We start from the raw sequence: 16343 nt of genomic DNA on the forward strand, positions 1-16343 counted from the left end.
TAATTATTAATATGAAAAGTACGGGAGATTGGAACAAGGATTGGCGAAAAGTTTCACTCACCCTCTCACCGCTACTCCCATTTTGCTTTTCTTGGCTTGACCGCGACACAAAAGAATTTTAAATTTTTAGGTTCGTGTCGGATTTTCCTAAAACCACGTAAACTACGGATTTTTTTTTCCGGAAAATCCTCACCAGGCTGCGCCACTTTTGCTTTTTCGACGGGAGCTACCGGGTTACCCTGGGATTTTCACCAGGGATAAATGTACCGAAGGGAGAAATTAAAGACGTATTGCCGATTTTGAGGCTACTTTAATACTAATAGAATATGCGACGCACCGTTGCCACCGTTACAAAAATGCTTACATTGAATTCAACGAATCTAATCGAGAACGGATGGACGAGCCATAACTAGGTAACTTCTGTTAGAAGTGTAAAAAAGTGTCTCTAAATAAAGTTAAACTCTGAATTTGTGCTGTCCTTTTTCGCAGGGCACATTATGAAAGTGATAAAAATATATTTAGACCTGTAATTTTAGTTTTGAGATTGTATATAACATTATTACACTATAAGTATTAGCCACAATTGAGAAACTTTTTAAGAAAACATCATATACAAAACGTATTTTAAATACATATGTAAAAGATTATGTGCAACATAAATTAGTTATAAAGAAGAAAACAAAGCGAACCCGAAAGTAGGATATGCATTAAGTTATTAAAAAACCCCACGAAAGATTTTTATCATCATGACCAGGGGGTGGTATCCATAGTACAAGGCCTGTTGAACGTATAGAATTTGTAAGTGTGTGTGTTGCGGAAATATCAGTGTGGCCAACTACATTTTTTTTTATTAACTTTTCCTTTTTTGCTCTAGCAATACTTGATTTTAATGTCGTTTCTGTGTCATCGTAACTCAAAACCTAGAACCCAGAGTCGTAAAACTGATAAAAAAAAGGAACTTCTATCCAGTTTTATTTTCTGTAATCCTGTGATGGTGGTATTTTTTGTTTTGTGACTGAGTATTGTGAAAATTGAATCGAACCTTTTGTTGTGTTTTTGAGATTACTCGCCACAACAAAACGTGTTATTTCAGTTTGGCTATTGGACCTTAGCTGTGCGCTTGAGATTCCTCGCTACAGCGAAACTTGTTGTTTTAGTTTGGATATTGGACCATAGTTGTGCGCTTGAGATTACTCGCCACGACGAAACGTTTTATTTTTAATTTTCTTGAACTAATTTATGTGCTCAGTTGTTACATCTTAAAATGTCTACAGACAGTTATAGAAAGTGCGCTAAATGTGGAGCAACCCCCACTCAGGATGGCATTGTGTCATTCCATTGATTCCCTAAACCTGGAAAAACAAATGTTGAACGGTATGTTGACCATGTTAATTTTCATCTAAGTATAAAAGTAATTTAACACTTCAGCACTGACTGCATTGCACTACACTGCACTGACTAGCAGACAATAATCATCATCAGCAGCAATCCATCAACAACTCACTATTGAGAGCAGGTCCTAGTCCATCATGCTAGCCCAATGCAAATTGGCATACTTCACATAATATCTTTGAGAACATTATGAAGAAATCTCACGTGAGATTGGAACCATTAGGATATTTTCCTTCACTGTTAAAGCATATGATATTGATTTTGCGTTTTCCAGTGTTGATTGTTTTCAAATGCAAGCCTATTAAGTAATAAATAAAAATGATAAAGTATATCAACTCTAAAAGGTTTCAAAAGGATTAATTAGTACATGTCCTACAGAATATCTCTCATGGGGTTGAATGTATGCTTTTATAATGTAATTCAGAAGAATTTATTATATTTTGCATTACACAAATTTAAACAATGTATAAAAACATTTATTAAATCAAGGTTATTACAAAGTTAATGATTTTCTTAATGACAAAGTTACATTAGAACAAAAAGTTTTTTATTTTTTTATACAATGTCAAGATAGTTCTTAACTGCGATCTCACCTCATGGGTAAGTGATAATGCAGTCTAAGATGGTAGTGGGCTAACTTGTAAGCAGTGTGACAGTGAACATACAATCCACCCTTAATTGGTTTCTACACACCATCGTGTCAGAACACTAAATCGTTTGGAGGCCCACCACCTAACATGTTATTATTTGGGGCGTGGCCTAACTATTTTGTTTGTTATGTTTGCCGAGTCGAATAGATAACATACCCCGCGTTCGCCTGCGGGCAGGGAGCCGGGGGGACAGTATCATTCATTTCGTATTTGTGTATGTGTGTAGTATCTGTTTTCTGTACCAGTGATTGAGTTGTGACTTATCGTAAGATCCACAATTCAGCCTATATGAAAAAAGATGTTTGAATTTTAATTATTTGATTTCAGATGAACTTCCAGCTGAAGCACAAGCCACAGCTACGCTCTTGGGCAATTTTGACCAATTATTCGATGCTCTTAATGCGAAAACTCCAGATTTACGGAGAGGGAAAAAAACCTCCACATACAAAAACATATTATGATGTCCACATTTTATATATGCACTAAAAGTCATCTAGTATTGAAAAATAGAGAGTTTGGTGAGGAAGAAACAGCGAAGTCGTTGCAAAGGAAAATGTTAATAAAGAAAAATAAATAATTTATAAGCAAATTGTATTCTTTTATTTTCACATTACCAAATTTTTAGATCCCAAGCTATAATTTCAAACAAGAAAGCTAAAAAGTTGCGATTTTAATGACGAAATTCTCATTTTGTCATAAAAATCTCTTTAAAGCGATGTAATCCTGTTCCTTTGAAATTTAAAAAGAAATTAAGTTTAATACATCTTTGAAGTAAAAATAATTAAACTTAATTTCTTTTTAAATTTCAAAGGAACTATGAAATTAAATTAAAGTATTAAATCTGCAATTAAAAGTCCCGCCACTGCTAGTTCCATATTATTCCGTGCGGAAATAATGGCGCTAGTAGTATCGGTGTATGTCGCAAAACTTTTGTAGGGAGTTACGCTTCTTCTCTCGTAAGAGAGTAGTATATTCTTTGATCATGACGACATGACGAAAAATTTATTTGTCATGACCATAGACTTACGAATTTTCGCTACGCTCAAAGACTGACAAAGCGTTGGAGCGAGAGGTAGTTAGATAAGACACACTGCCGCGAGCGAAAGCGAGATAGCGAAACAAGATGCCAATAAGTCATTGTTTACGTGAGTACGAGGCCATACGTTTTCGACCTGTTCCAAGTCGAGGTGATTTTTGCATTTACTAAATAATTTTACGATTAAAACGTAAAATCTATGTCCTGCCACCATGGTGTCTTGTTCAGTGAGCGAATGTGACGTTACAAGACGTTATAATCCGCGTAAATACACGTTTCACAGGTAATTACTGATTATTTATACTAATTGTTTATTTTATTTATTTATTTTATTTTACATCTAATTGAACGGCAGAGCCACTTACACGAACTAGATGATTAATTATTATATATACAAATACAAAAAGAAAAATAAAAGGTAAAGATAGAACAAAATATGATACAATAAAAGATTTTAAATTTTGAATGAATGTATACGCTGAGAGCACTGAATGATCCTGTTCATTCAATGCTCTCCGCGTACCTCAGTAACTCCTGAACCAACGATGCCCACCCGTCATTGAATGGATCCCATTGATCATTTATATCCGAGAGCGCGTAGAAGGAAGCCAATGAACGCGGTATCGGTGCCATAGATCGAGCAACAGTACGATGAACTGGTACCACGAAAAGTTTATTCTTTCGTGGACGAAGATTATTATTTAATTTAGGTACTCGTATACGACAGAGTTGGTCATGAAGGTCTGGAGCGTCGACATCTCCTCGCAAAATTCGGCACATGATTTTAAGTTGGTCGCAAGTCCGTCTGACCTCCAAGGAGTTAAAACCCAAGCAACCTAAAAGAAATTTGGTTGGATATAGGAAGGGGTAATATCCATAGCAATGCTTATACAAGTATCTTAGGAAGGCCTTTTGCACATTTTCTAACATGAGTCCGTATTTTTTCTCGTACGGATGCCAGACACAGTTACTTGTTTCGAGTTTGCTTCGGACTAAGGCATAATATAGTAACCTTATTACTAAAGGGTTATGGAACTCCCGAGAGTTACGCAATACAAATCCTAATCTTCGAAATGAGTCAGCTGCCACTGTATTGATATGGTCTCGGAAGGTTAATTTGGTATCAAAAGTTACGCCTAAGTCTTTCACATTTTGTACTCTGGGAATGGGAATTCCATCCATTTTATATTCATGTATCAAGGGATACCGAACTTTACCAAAGGTCATGACTGAACATTTGTCACGGTTGAATTCCATTTTGTTCGTTTTACTCCAGTTATATACAGCTGTTAGATCGCGTTGCAACTTGAGGCAATCTTCGGCAGAAGTTATTTCTAATATAAGTTTTAGGTCATCAGCATATAATAGACATTTTGCATATTTTATACATTCTGGAAGATCGTTTATCATAATTAGGAAGAATAAGGGTCCTAAAATGGAGCCTTGGCTTACACCGGATCGCGTATGATAAGGTTTAGACTCATATATGCCATAGCGAACGAATTGCTGACGATCACGGAGATAGTCAGAGATCACGTGTAGAAGCTGAGGAGATAAACCAATAGCACTGAGTTTACTAAGAAGAATGTCGTTATTTACCCTATCAAAAGCTTTACGGTAATCAAAATAAAGGGCACCTGCTTGATGCCCTCTATCTAAGCAGGACGATATGTACTCAGCAGCTGTTAATAGGTTGGAGTTGACAGACTTTTTAGTCCTAAAACCATGCTGTTCGTCACGCAGTAAATTACCAATTTGCCGGCTTATCATTCTATGCACGATTCTTTCGAATACCTTGGCCGGTGTTGAGAGAATAGCTATAGGACAAAATTCCTGGACGGACGTCGTACCGGTTTTTTAGGCATTGGTGTAACTCGGGTCAGCTTCCATTGAGAAGGGTATCGTAATGTTTTTAAGATCAAATTAAGTATATGACAAAGAGGGAGACAAAGATAATATTTTTATAATCATTTACATAACATTGTTATAATCATTATTTCGTCATTTGTTGTTTGAAAATTAGGCAAAATAACTATTGGAAGCTTAGATGATAGGTTTCCCTTAATGATAGAACGTCCAGAGTCCTGCCAGCAGGACTTTGCGTCCTACCGGTAGGACGCAATAGATTTGGCTATATGAGGTTTTCTAAGCCTGCTAGCAGGACGAAACAAGTACCACTAAATAGTGCGTCCTTTTCTCTCTTTGCGAGTTTTTGATTCATGTTTCTACGACTAGTTGGGCCGAAATGGCTGCGAATATAAGACGTGGGGACCGCGTTCGCGCCAAAGCTACCTATTTCGACGAACAAGATGGCGGCAATACATGGAGTCGTCAACATTTTGGCGATAATTACCATATCAGTTATTGTTGGGGTACAGTAAGAAAAGTGGAAAACAAATTTGCAAGAGTATATTGGGATATTGATAAAAAAGTTTCAACCGTGCCCGTCGAATATTTAATTGCTGACCACGAAAACGAAAATTTAATTGAAGCAAATACTAATCAATATTGTTGTAAGTATTACATCCTATTAAAATATTATAAATGTGAAAGTTTGTATATCTATATTACCTATTACTATAATAATATGTATTACTAGATGATGCCCGCGACTTCGTCTGCGTGGATTTAGTTTTTAAAATCCCTCGGGAACTCTTTGATTTTCCGGGATAAAAAGTAGCCTATGTCACTCTCCAGGTCCTCAACTATACCCATGCAAAAAATCACGTCGATCCGTAGCTCTGTAGCGGCGTGATTGAAGGACAAACCAACAAACACACTTTCGCATTTATAATATTAGTATGATAAAGCTGAAGAGTTTGTTTGTTTGTTTGAACGCGCTAAATTTTCAATTCGAACCAGTAGTTCCTGAGACTACTGGTTCGAATTGAAAAATTATTTTTGTGTTGGATAGCTCATTTTTCGAGGCTGTAGACGATTCCTACAGGAACAGTACTTTACGTTTTATTTTTGAATGACGTTTGATTTTGTTAGTGCCGCACCGCGCCGTTTGTGCATAATTACTAAAGCCTTACAATGGTGATAAGTAATGATCGCCGATTGAGTTTTTTATAGTTTGATTGATTTAGTATTTTGGTATTATTTTCAGCACTGTCTGAATCAGATTCATCCACTTCAAGCGAAGATGAGGAGGAGACGAATAATTATCCGACTACCAGTAGGAGCAACGTAATAAATTCTACCGAAAATATAGTCGTTGTAAAGGGTGTTACCTGGACTTTTATGGAGGCAATACGACTTGACCAACGACAACAGGGTAATTACAAAGCTACCCTACAAGAACCATTGAGGGGCACACAAAGCGTAAAGGACGCTTTTTTTATGGTTTTTCCCCGGGAGAAAGTTCATTATATAATACAATGCACTAACTCTATGTTTCCAGCAAAACAAAAAGTTTTGACTGAGAAAGAGTTACTACTGTTTATAGGTATAATGTACGCTATGACGCTTCAGGAACTGCCGGACCGTCGATGTTACTGGAATACGACTTCTGAAGGTATATATCCCCCAGCCAATTTTGGACAAAAGTTTGGAATGAGTCGTCAGAGATTCGAGACTATTCTCATGGCTCTGCGCTTCACACAACCCTCAGATCTCGATGATTCCGACAAATGGCGTAACGTCAGAACTTTAGTAACGATGGTAAACGAGAAACTGGAACATACCATCCGTCCTGGTTCAAAAATTACTGTGGATGAGTCCTTGTTCGCTAGGTACGGAAGAGGTGCGTACTTCAAAGACGGTATGCCAGCAGTTATGAAAATTAAAAGAAAACCGAAAGGAGTAGGTTGTGAAGTAAAAACTGCATGTGATAGTGGCACAAATATTATGATCAGGATGGAAATTAACGAGGGCAAGGAATCAATGAGTGCCAAGAAATGGCAAAGGGAATTAGGCGCAGGAACTGCAACTACTTTGCGATTAACTGAGCCATGGCATGGCTCTGGAAGGATAGTTGTTGGAGACTCATGGTTGCTTCAGTCAAAACAGCTGTAGAGTTATCTAAAGTTGGATTATATTTCATTGGACTAGTAAAGACAGCACATAGTTTTTATCCTTCTTCCGAGATGGCTACAAGGTGTCCATCGCATAAAGGAGCATCTGTTGTAAGTACAGCGGAAAAAGACTCTGTGCATCTCATTGCCTGTGCATGGAGAGACAAAAAAATTCATACATTTGTTTCCACATGTGGAACGACACTGCCTGGCCAGCCATCACGTAAAAGAAGATGGGACGATGATGGAAATCAATTTTTTAGAGAAGTCGATAGGCCTAAATTAGTAGAGCAATATTTTGACGGTGCTGGGGCTATCGATATTCACAACCACATCAGGCAGGATGGACTGGCATTAGAAAAAGCTTGGGGCACCCATAAATGGGAGCACAGAGTATATGCTTCAGTTCTAGGCATAATAGAAACAAATGCGTACCTGGTTTATAACAATTTCTTTCGTGCAGAACACGACCAAGTCTCACACAGGTGGTTTACAACCAACTTGGTATTAGCTCTGACGGACGAAGATACTGATGCTCAACTTGAAAATGTTCCGCCGCCTAATGAGAACATCGCTAGTAGTGGAGAACACATTCTTGAAGCCTTGTCAAAATCGGATGAAAGGAAGAGAGTTCAACGTAAATGTATCGTTTGTTCCCGAATTCACAAAAAGCAACAGAAAGCGAGCTTTTTTTGCAAGACATGTGGTCCACGTTGTGTTTTATGCTCTCCGCAGACTGGGAGAAACTGCTTCACATATCATATCGTGCATGGCATCCCAGCATAACTATTATTATTATTTTTTGTATTTTTTTGGAATAAAGTAAACGTGATTCTCATACCTTTCTTTTTTATTTATCTTCCTTAGGCGTTATCATACCTGAGCAACACGATACGAAACGAATAAAATCAAACGTCAGTAAAAAATCAAATGCCAATTTCAACTTCATTTGTTGGAGCGCTTCGCTCTGCGTCGCGTCGCCTACGTAAGTTACAGACGCAAAACGTCCATGTGTTTTTTATTTCAAACTCATAAAATAGTTGTCAACCCCTGCACTTTTGTATCAAGCATGGAATCGAGTACTGCTGGAAGGACCGCCTCGAATATTCATACAAATTCTACATGAAAAATAAGTCCTGCCAGCAGGACGCACTTTCGCTGGAGCGTCCTTCCAGAAGCTCCTTCCGGAAGGACATGGGTTTGGACGTTCTATCATTAAGACTTATCATCAAATTACATTGCTAAATGAAGAATTTTTGGATATTTTGTGTAAAGGAGATCATTATTTTTGGGCCTTTTCTGAAAGTGCCGGCCAACGAAAAAAAATGGTACGGATCGTTAGAACTAGCCATTTGAAGTAATAGTTAATATGGCAGAAAAGTTGTAGGATTGCTCTGAACCAAGTTATACAAGGTCGAAGATTCGTCATTTTCATACATTTTATTGATTTCTAAAAGTGCTGGGAAACATAAAATAATGTTAGATATTGCTAGAACTAATGATTTGAAGCAATTGTCATTATGACCCGAAGGCTGTGGGGCCATTATATGTCGTGTTATACAAGTTATACAAAAAATTAATATACTTTGTATAATTAATTGCAACCGATTTTATGATTTTGTTACTGTTCAGCAGTGCGATTGTGTAAGGTTTAGACCATCATGATTATTCAAAACGATTGGTCATATGATCGCTAACGTCAATTCTAATTGTGTAAAAATGGCCATCAAATGAAGACCGAAAAGTGACCGGTGGCTTAAAAACGTATCATAGAATTGCGTTTTATTATACCAATAGCATTTTTAAAACTCAATTTTTATGTTGATATGAATTAAGATGTATATAAAAACAATGCAACTTTTTAGGCTAACTTATGATATTTTATCATAAAAATTTACTTTCATAGCTTATAACATTGAATTCTAACGTTATTATCAGTTATGCAAAATCAATAACTAAACGCAAAGAATGAACAATACTCGAGCTTACTGCTTCTCAACAATAGATGGCGTTAGTGGACCTATATTTTCCTATGTTTTTCTATATTGTCTAGGGTTAAATCGATGTCAGTGTCGCTGTAAGTGACAACTGACAAGTTACGAAATAAAAATAACAATACCTAATTACCTAATTATCCAAATAAAAGTGATTAAAAGCTAGGTATACAAATAACAAAATTCTTTCTGGCGCTCAACTATTAGTATCGACCATTTTTTCGCTTGTCTCCATTCCACTCGTCACTGAAGAAGTCTCTGGTAGACCCTATTGGCATGAGGTTTGCCTTGGCCAGCCAGCACGTCAGCAAGTATAGGAGATGAGGCCGAGGATGAAAGCCGTGAACATTAACCAGTGGAGCGTTTGCTATGTGAAATTGACAAGAACGTAAGTTACAACACACTACTTAATAAGTTTTATCACCTATCCGACTGCGGCGAAGCTCCAAGGAGGGTTATGTGTTTGACTTGTATGTATGTCCGTTTCTATGTCCGCTCGTAACTACTCAACGGCTCAACCGATTTTGATAAATGATACGTCACTAGATTCATCTTGATAGCGCAAACTAAAATTCTTAAAAAATAGAAATTACCGGTTTTATGAGCTTTAAAGTGAGAGCTGAAAAAAGTTGCAGTAGTTATCGCAGTGTAGATTTCCTCATATTGTTTTACTTACAAATAAGAGATATTGGTACCACTCACATAGAAATAACAATCTTAAATTTTAATAATTCCAGAAACAACCCAAGCACAATAACACAAAGGAGGAGCAGCACCTTGAAATCGATAAAGGTCGAGTGCACCTGCTTGGAAGTGAAGATTGCAGAACAGGCAATGCAGAAATTGCCAAAATATTATCCTTAACCTTAAAACCCTACTTGGTGTAATAAAACACCCTAGAGTGTTAAGTTTTCTCATATTAAGACATTAACATATAAGAACTAACTAGGTAAATAAATAATTTAATAATTCCTATGTTCATAATCAATCTTTGATTAAGAGTGATGGTAGCCTAGTCGTTAAGACTTCTTCCCCAAGGTTGGGCGTTCGATCCCAGCCTTTTACTGTAGTTATGTGAGTTTTAGGCAATTGAATATCATTTGCTTTAACGTAACGTAACGTTTGAAGGTAAACAACCTGCATGGCTGAGAGTTCTTTGTAATGTTCTGTAAGATGTGTAGAGTCTGCAAATCCGCACTTGGCCAGCATGGTGGATTATGGCCTTCTCCTTCTAATAGGAAAGCTGTGCTTGGTAATAAACCGGTCATGGGTTGGTGATGATGAAAATGTAATTTTTTATTATGATGTTTAGGTGAGACATAATGCTAGTTCTTAATACAAAGTTGGCTGCGTATATTTAGCATTTTAGCATATTATAAGTATTTATTAGGTAAAATATTTAAATGTGTCTATGGTCATAAGTAAACAGTTAAATATGTTAAACACAACTAAAGCCAGACTACTAGGTACCTAGTGCTACTAGGGGTGTGAGAACTGCATATAGATAGCATCTGCCTAGTAAGTAGACCATACCTAATCATCTGTCACTTAGTATATTATAGTATCGCTTTTTAGTTATTAGTGTACACTGTATTTTTATTATTTTGTAATATTGTATAATAATATGTTAAGCCTTTATTCACTGAATTCCATTGAATTAAATTACGTTAATGCTCTGCATATTATAATATATTTGTTGACAGTGGTGTTTTGTTTTTTTTTCCCTTTTCTTTCAGTTTGTCCTTGGGCAACTCCAGGGTTCTCCATATAAGTCTTTCTTTGGCTTTTCTTCTCCATGTATTTCCTGCTTTTTCTCAAATGTCATCCTCATCTTTTTCCCGTTCTTGGTTACCATTCCATAAGTGCTTTCATCCACTTATTTCTCTTGTCTCTCGTGCCCTTTAATTACCACTTAAGTTTTTTAATGGTGACTGACAAATCCCTTACTTTTGTCCTGTTTCTAATAGTAGAGAGCCTGATTTTAACTCATTTTTTTTACTTTTAAGCATACTTTTCTCTATACTATTTTGAATAATCTTAGTTTTCTCAGTCAGACCCCATGTCTGGTAGTCATAAGTCAGACATGGAAGGTTGCATACATTGAATGCTTTGGCTTTTTCAGATATGGTATTATCTTTGTTTTTCATAATTTCCTTTAGAGACTAGTATCTTTCCAGAAATGCAATATGCATTTCCTTCTTTCTACATCTTTTGATGTTTGATCTGTTGGTGATATTGTTAGTCTATACTTCTATACTAATATTATAAAGAGGAAACCTTTGTATTTTTGTATGTTTGTATTGAATAGGCTCAAAAACTACTGCACCAATTTCAAAATTTCTTTTACCATTACTTAGAGGGATTCTTCCGAATCCGTATAGGCTATATTTTATCCTGGAAAATAGAAAAAATAAATGTCCACCCATGAGAAGCCAGGGCGGGTCGCTAGTCCTAGATATATGATGTATTCATCTACATATTCCAGTATATTTGATCTTAGCCTAACAGTTTTTTTCTGGGAGTTGGTCATAATCTTGGTTTTGTCTCTATTCATGGATAATGTAGTTGTAATATTGTAGTTAGTAATAAAGATGTTTAATTAGGTAAATAAATATGTATAGTAATTTACATACGTTTTATTTTATGAACAGAATTTTCTCCTCTTTCATTTTGATATCCTACTTGATACCATAGCAAAAAATTCTCAGAGACACCCTATTAGGGTTTTGCACCTCAAAAGGAACTTAGAAGGATCATTTTGTTCTCTGTCTGCCTGTCGTGTCTGTCAAGAAAAAGGAACCAAATCTTAGGTATCAAAGGTACTTTCCATTAACCTAGAATCATGAAATTTGGCAGGTAAGTGTTATAGCACAAGCAAAGGAAAAAATCGGCCAAGTGTGAGTCAGACTCGCGCACCGAGGGTTCCATATAGGTACTTGGCTATTTTATTGACATTTTGCACGATAAATCATAAACTACCATGCATAAAAAGAAATAAAAATCTGTTTTAGAATGATACGTACAGGTAGGTAAACCCTTTCTTAAGATACCCCACTAATTGTCATAGTTATCTTACGTTATAGGTATAATATATCTTACATTATCCTATAGTAGGTACCTATTGAAATATAGGGCTACCTAGGGAAGACCTATAAATTAAACAAAACTTTCCATGTATGAAATGAATAGATTTAATTGAAAAAAACATCGTCACTATAATATATTCACAAGGTAATTTAAACTATAATGAAACAGAAAACTAACTAAAACAGCAATTAAGTAAATAAAACTCTTAACTAGTTGGCTAAGTAGTTTTAGGCACCATACACCGGGACATACTTGCTTAAATACGTAAACACCTAGGTACATAGACTGCTAAAATCATAACTTCCTGGAATTAGCTTACAAAAGTAAGAAAATTATATTTAAATCAATTTAATACGTAAATAAACTACTAAACTATCTAAAATGGTCTAAATGATCAACGATAATCATGGCCCGCGAGTCATCGCAATCATTTGACATAAGCGATGGCTCAAAAAAGTTAGACAATTCGAATTAGCTGTCAAATGGTATCAAATCATTCACTCATCGTCTAAAATAACCATTATGATCAACCATGATAACCATCCAATCGCTAACCATTTATGAACAACATACACAATTCGAATTTGCCGTTTGACAGCTGAAATCGTATAGTTTAAGCCATCAAATGAATACCATTTTCATCGTCAAGTTTTACACAATCGCACTGCTGATTGTTTTATACGAATTTGAATACACGTACAATTATTTTGACTCCCACGAAGTGCTGGATCAGCTGCAATGTAGACAAAATTCGTTTATACATACCTGGATTGTATGCGGCCTTGTAATACTAGGTGATCTCATCGAGCCATCTCCCAAACTTCTGCCACTGGGATATCTCCGGCGAGCTTTGTGATGAATGCACCATTTAGTTATAAGTACTTTTCACCATAGTAACTACGGGCTTGCTTCAGTCGATAGCTGCCCAAAGCAACCTGCGTCGATTCTTCTGTGAATCTAGAAAAGTCATTGAATGGAAAATGTCGGCTTCCATAGCCTGGAAATGAGCTCTTCTTCTATTATAATTATTGTGTGTGATAACAAGTTCTGCTAAACTGCAAACGAAAATCTCTTTCAAAGCAATTGTTTATCACTTCCACCATCCAGCGGCAAATGGTAACAAGCTTAGATTTATTGGTTTGGTCAGTAATTAGCTGGGTTTCATTTAAATGTTTTGTTTCTAGCATTTGTGTCACATAACCGCATGCCTCAAGAAAGAAAGGCTATCTATAAAGGGCATGTACAGACAGATACGGGCATGTACATATATCTTCAGAAAAGCACTAATTACTTTTTTTCAGGGAAAATCATACTCTAACCACAAGTTCCGAAACCACTAAAAGCCTTTATATTTGTTGCGATGGAATAATCTACGCGCTGCAGCAACTTACAATGCCTAGATTTTAAATGATACCTTAAATGATATAGAAGATTTTTACTGGATTTTTATCTTAGTCCATGGTTTTAGAGATACCATAAACAATCTTGAGGTAATCTTTCTTTCTTGAGATGTGCGGTTATGTGGCACAAATGCCAGTAACAAAACATCAGTAAAAACCCAGTTAACTACTGACGAAGCCAATAAATCTAGACTTTTTACCATTTGCTGCTGGATAATGTAAATGATTAACGACCGCTTTGGAAGAGATTTTTGTTTACTAAGGGTTATTCAGGATTTGTAACCGGACATTAAGTAACATGATTGATTATTTCAGGATTTTGTAAGCATTGCTGAACGGCTATCATGTTCTGATAGACAACAACGTGCATGCACGTGATTTTCTTGACGTAATCCATGAACGGCCAGTGAGCAAAACAGTTCAGCAGAACTTGATATCATAAACAATATGTAATTATAATAGAAGGAGAGCTCATTTCCAGGCTATGGAAGCCAACATCCTCCGTTCAATGACTTTCCAAGATTCACAGAAGAATTGAGGCAGGTTGCTTTGGGCAGCCATCGACTGAAGCAAGCCCGTAGTTACTATGGTGAACAGTACTTATAACCAAATGGTGCATTCATCACAAAGCTCGCCGGAGATATCCCAGTGGCAGAAGTTTGGGAGATGGCTGGATGAGATCATCTAGTATTACAAGGCCGCATACAATCCAGGTAGTTATGTATAAACGAATTTTGTCCACATTGCAGCTGATCCAGCACTTCGTGGGAGTCAAAATAATTGTACGTGTATTCAAATTCGTATAAAACAATCAGAACAGTAACAAAATCATAAAATCGGTTGCAATTAATTATACAAAGTATATTAATTTTTTGTATAACTTGTATAACACGACATATAATGGCCCCACAGCCTTCGGGTCATAATGACAATTGCTTCAAATCATTAGTTCTAGCAATATCTAACATTATTTTATGTTTCCCAGCACTTTTAGAAATCAATAAAATGTATGAAAATGACGAATCTTCGACCTTGTATAACTTGGTTCAGAGCAATCCTACAACTTTTCTGCCAAATTAACTATTACTCCAGATGGCTAGTTCTAACGATCCGTACCATTTTTTTTCGTTGGCCGGCACTTTCAGAAAAGGCCCAAAAATGTATGGAGCTAGAATGATCTCCTTTAAAAAAGTTTGGTTACGATAGGGATTGACAAAGTGATGACGTCACAAGTATCGATAGTCGATAATCGTGTCTACCGGTAGGTTTGATGTGATAAGCTTAAGCTGTCTGTCTGTCAAGAAACCTATAGGGTACTTCCCGTTTACCTATAATCATGAAATTTGGCAGGCAGGTAGATCTTATAGCACAAATACTGGAATAAATCTGAAAACTGCGAAATCGGAGAGGAAAATAAATTTCAATTATGCTCTTGTGAGCAGATATCTATGATCGCTTAATGTTTTAAGAGTTTTGTTAGCTAGAATTAAATACTTAGTTATGATCAGTTTTATTTTCACTTTGTGATGATGAGACGCAGTTTGTCTTTTAAGTGCTTGCATTGCCTATTTACAATAAATGCATTGGGTTTCAACTTTGAATACGTTTTATTTTACATCTCATACACTTTTGAAATACAAAAAAGATAGATTCTAAGAGAAGACAGGTTGACACCTAGCTTTGCCCAGGTGTTTAGCCCGCTGAAAAGTAGCCTATGTGTTATTCCAGGGTCTAAGTTATCAACATACCTTTCAGCTCAAACGGTTCAGCCATAGTAAAAATATAGCAAATAGTCCAACTCAAGGTGTTTAGAAACATAAATACCTACACAGCGTGCTAAACACAACAGCGTGGCGACAAAGTGAGTTCCATAGGAGGTCTTGTGAGTCCGAGATTTGGTGTGTGCACACATACAAACCGCGTAGGCTCTTTAGTTTTAGGCGGACTACTTGCTATACTTTTACTATCGTTTAGCCGTTTAGGCGTGAAGAGGTAATAAAAACACAAACACACAGAAACATCCATACTTACGCATTTATATTCTTGACAACGTTATATATCTATACATGTAGATTATCAATCGTTTATTTCGTAGCTGCACCAAGTCATTTCATTAATAAATAATAATTTGTTACCTAGCTTTAGCTTTGTTACTATTTGTGTATTTGAAATGTATTTGATTTTTTAAGATTATAAGATGCTTTTTACTTCACTTGTGATCCCGTAAACCCGATATACGGGTTCTTCGTACCACCTCGACTTCCTCGTGCTTATCAGTACTACTCGATGCTTCGTGGATCTCGCTGCCGCTTCCACGCAAGGCACGCTTACTCGTGGATCTCGCTGCCGCTTCCACGCAAGGCACGCTTACTCGTGGATCTCGCTGCCGCTTCCACGCAAGGCACGCTTACTCGTGGATCTCGCTGCCGCTTCCACGCAAGGCACGCTTACTCGTGGATCCCTCTCCTGGTGTCACGAACCTCCAGGCGCACCTGGCCAGCGGCCTGCCATCGTGTACCAACCAGCGCGCACTCCATCGCACCTGAAGACCATCTCGCCGGGTTCCGCTACATCCGGGACATCACCCACGGCGTAGCAGGGAAGTACCGCCTACTGCAAGCCTTAGAGACTATAGTGAGGCCAGCGAAAACCTACGACCCTACCTACCGCTAAAATAAATTCTTGTGTTGACTTTGGGTTGGTTTTTATTCTCATCATCACTGACTGAAACCCCCAAACGTCACACTGTCTTGCCCACGATGGAAACG

At 36.9% G+C, this 16343-nt stretch overlaps 1 protein-coding gene and 2 long non-coding RNA genes across 3 annotated transcripts; all 3 read left to right on the plus strand.

The window, feature by feature from the left end:
* The first annotated feature begins 106 nt into the window (after positions 1 to 106).
* On the plus strand, positions 107 to 2631 carry LOC123878742. The gene is made up of 2 exons (XR_006798867.1): positions 107 to 1374; positions 2370 to 2631. It is a non-coding gene; the product is annotated as an uncharacterized LOC123878742 (long non-coding RNA).
* A 2512-nt stretch (positions 2632 to 5143) lies between these two features.
* On the plus strand, positions 5144 to 8083 carry LOC123878442. The gene is made up of 4 exons (XM_045925615.1): positions 5144 to 5591; positions 6188 to 6841; positions 7558 to 7731; positions 7962 to 8083. Exons 1-4 carry the CDS (start codon positions 5324 to 5326, stop codon positions 8081 to 8083), a joined length of 1218 nt encoding a protein of 405 aa, XP_045781571.1. The 5' UTR covers positions 5144 to 5323.
* A 730-nt stretch (positions 8084 to 8813) lies between these two features.
* LOC123878731 lies at positions 8814 to 9987 on the plus strand. Its single transcript, XR_006798857.1, has 2 exons — positions 8814 to 9476; positions 9826 to 9987. It is a non-coding gene; the product is annotated as an uncharacterized LOC123878731 (long non-coding RNA).
* The last annotated feature ends 6356 nt before the right edge of the window (positions 9988 to 16343 follow it).

The sequence above is a fragment of the Maniola jurtina genome, chromosome 26 (assembly GCF_905333055.1).
Source record: "Maniola jurtina chromosome 26, ilManJurt1.1, whole genome shotgun sequence".
Taxonomy (NCBI): domain Eukaryota; kingdom Metazoa; phylum Arthropoda; class Insecta; order Lepidoptera; family Nymphalidae; genus Maniola; species Maniola jurtina.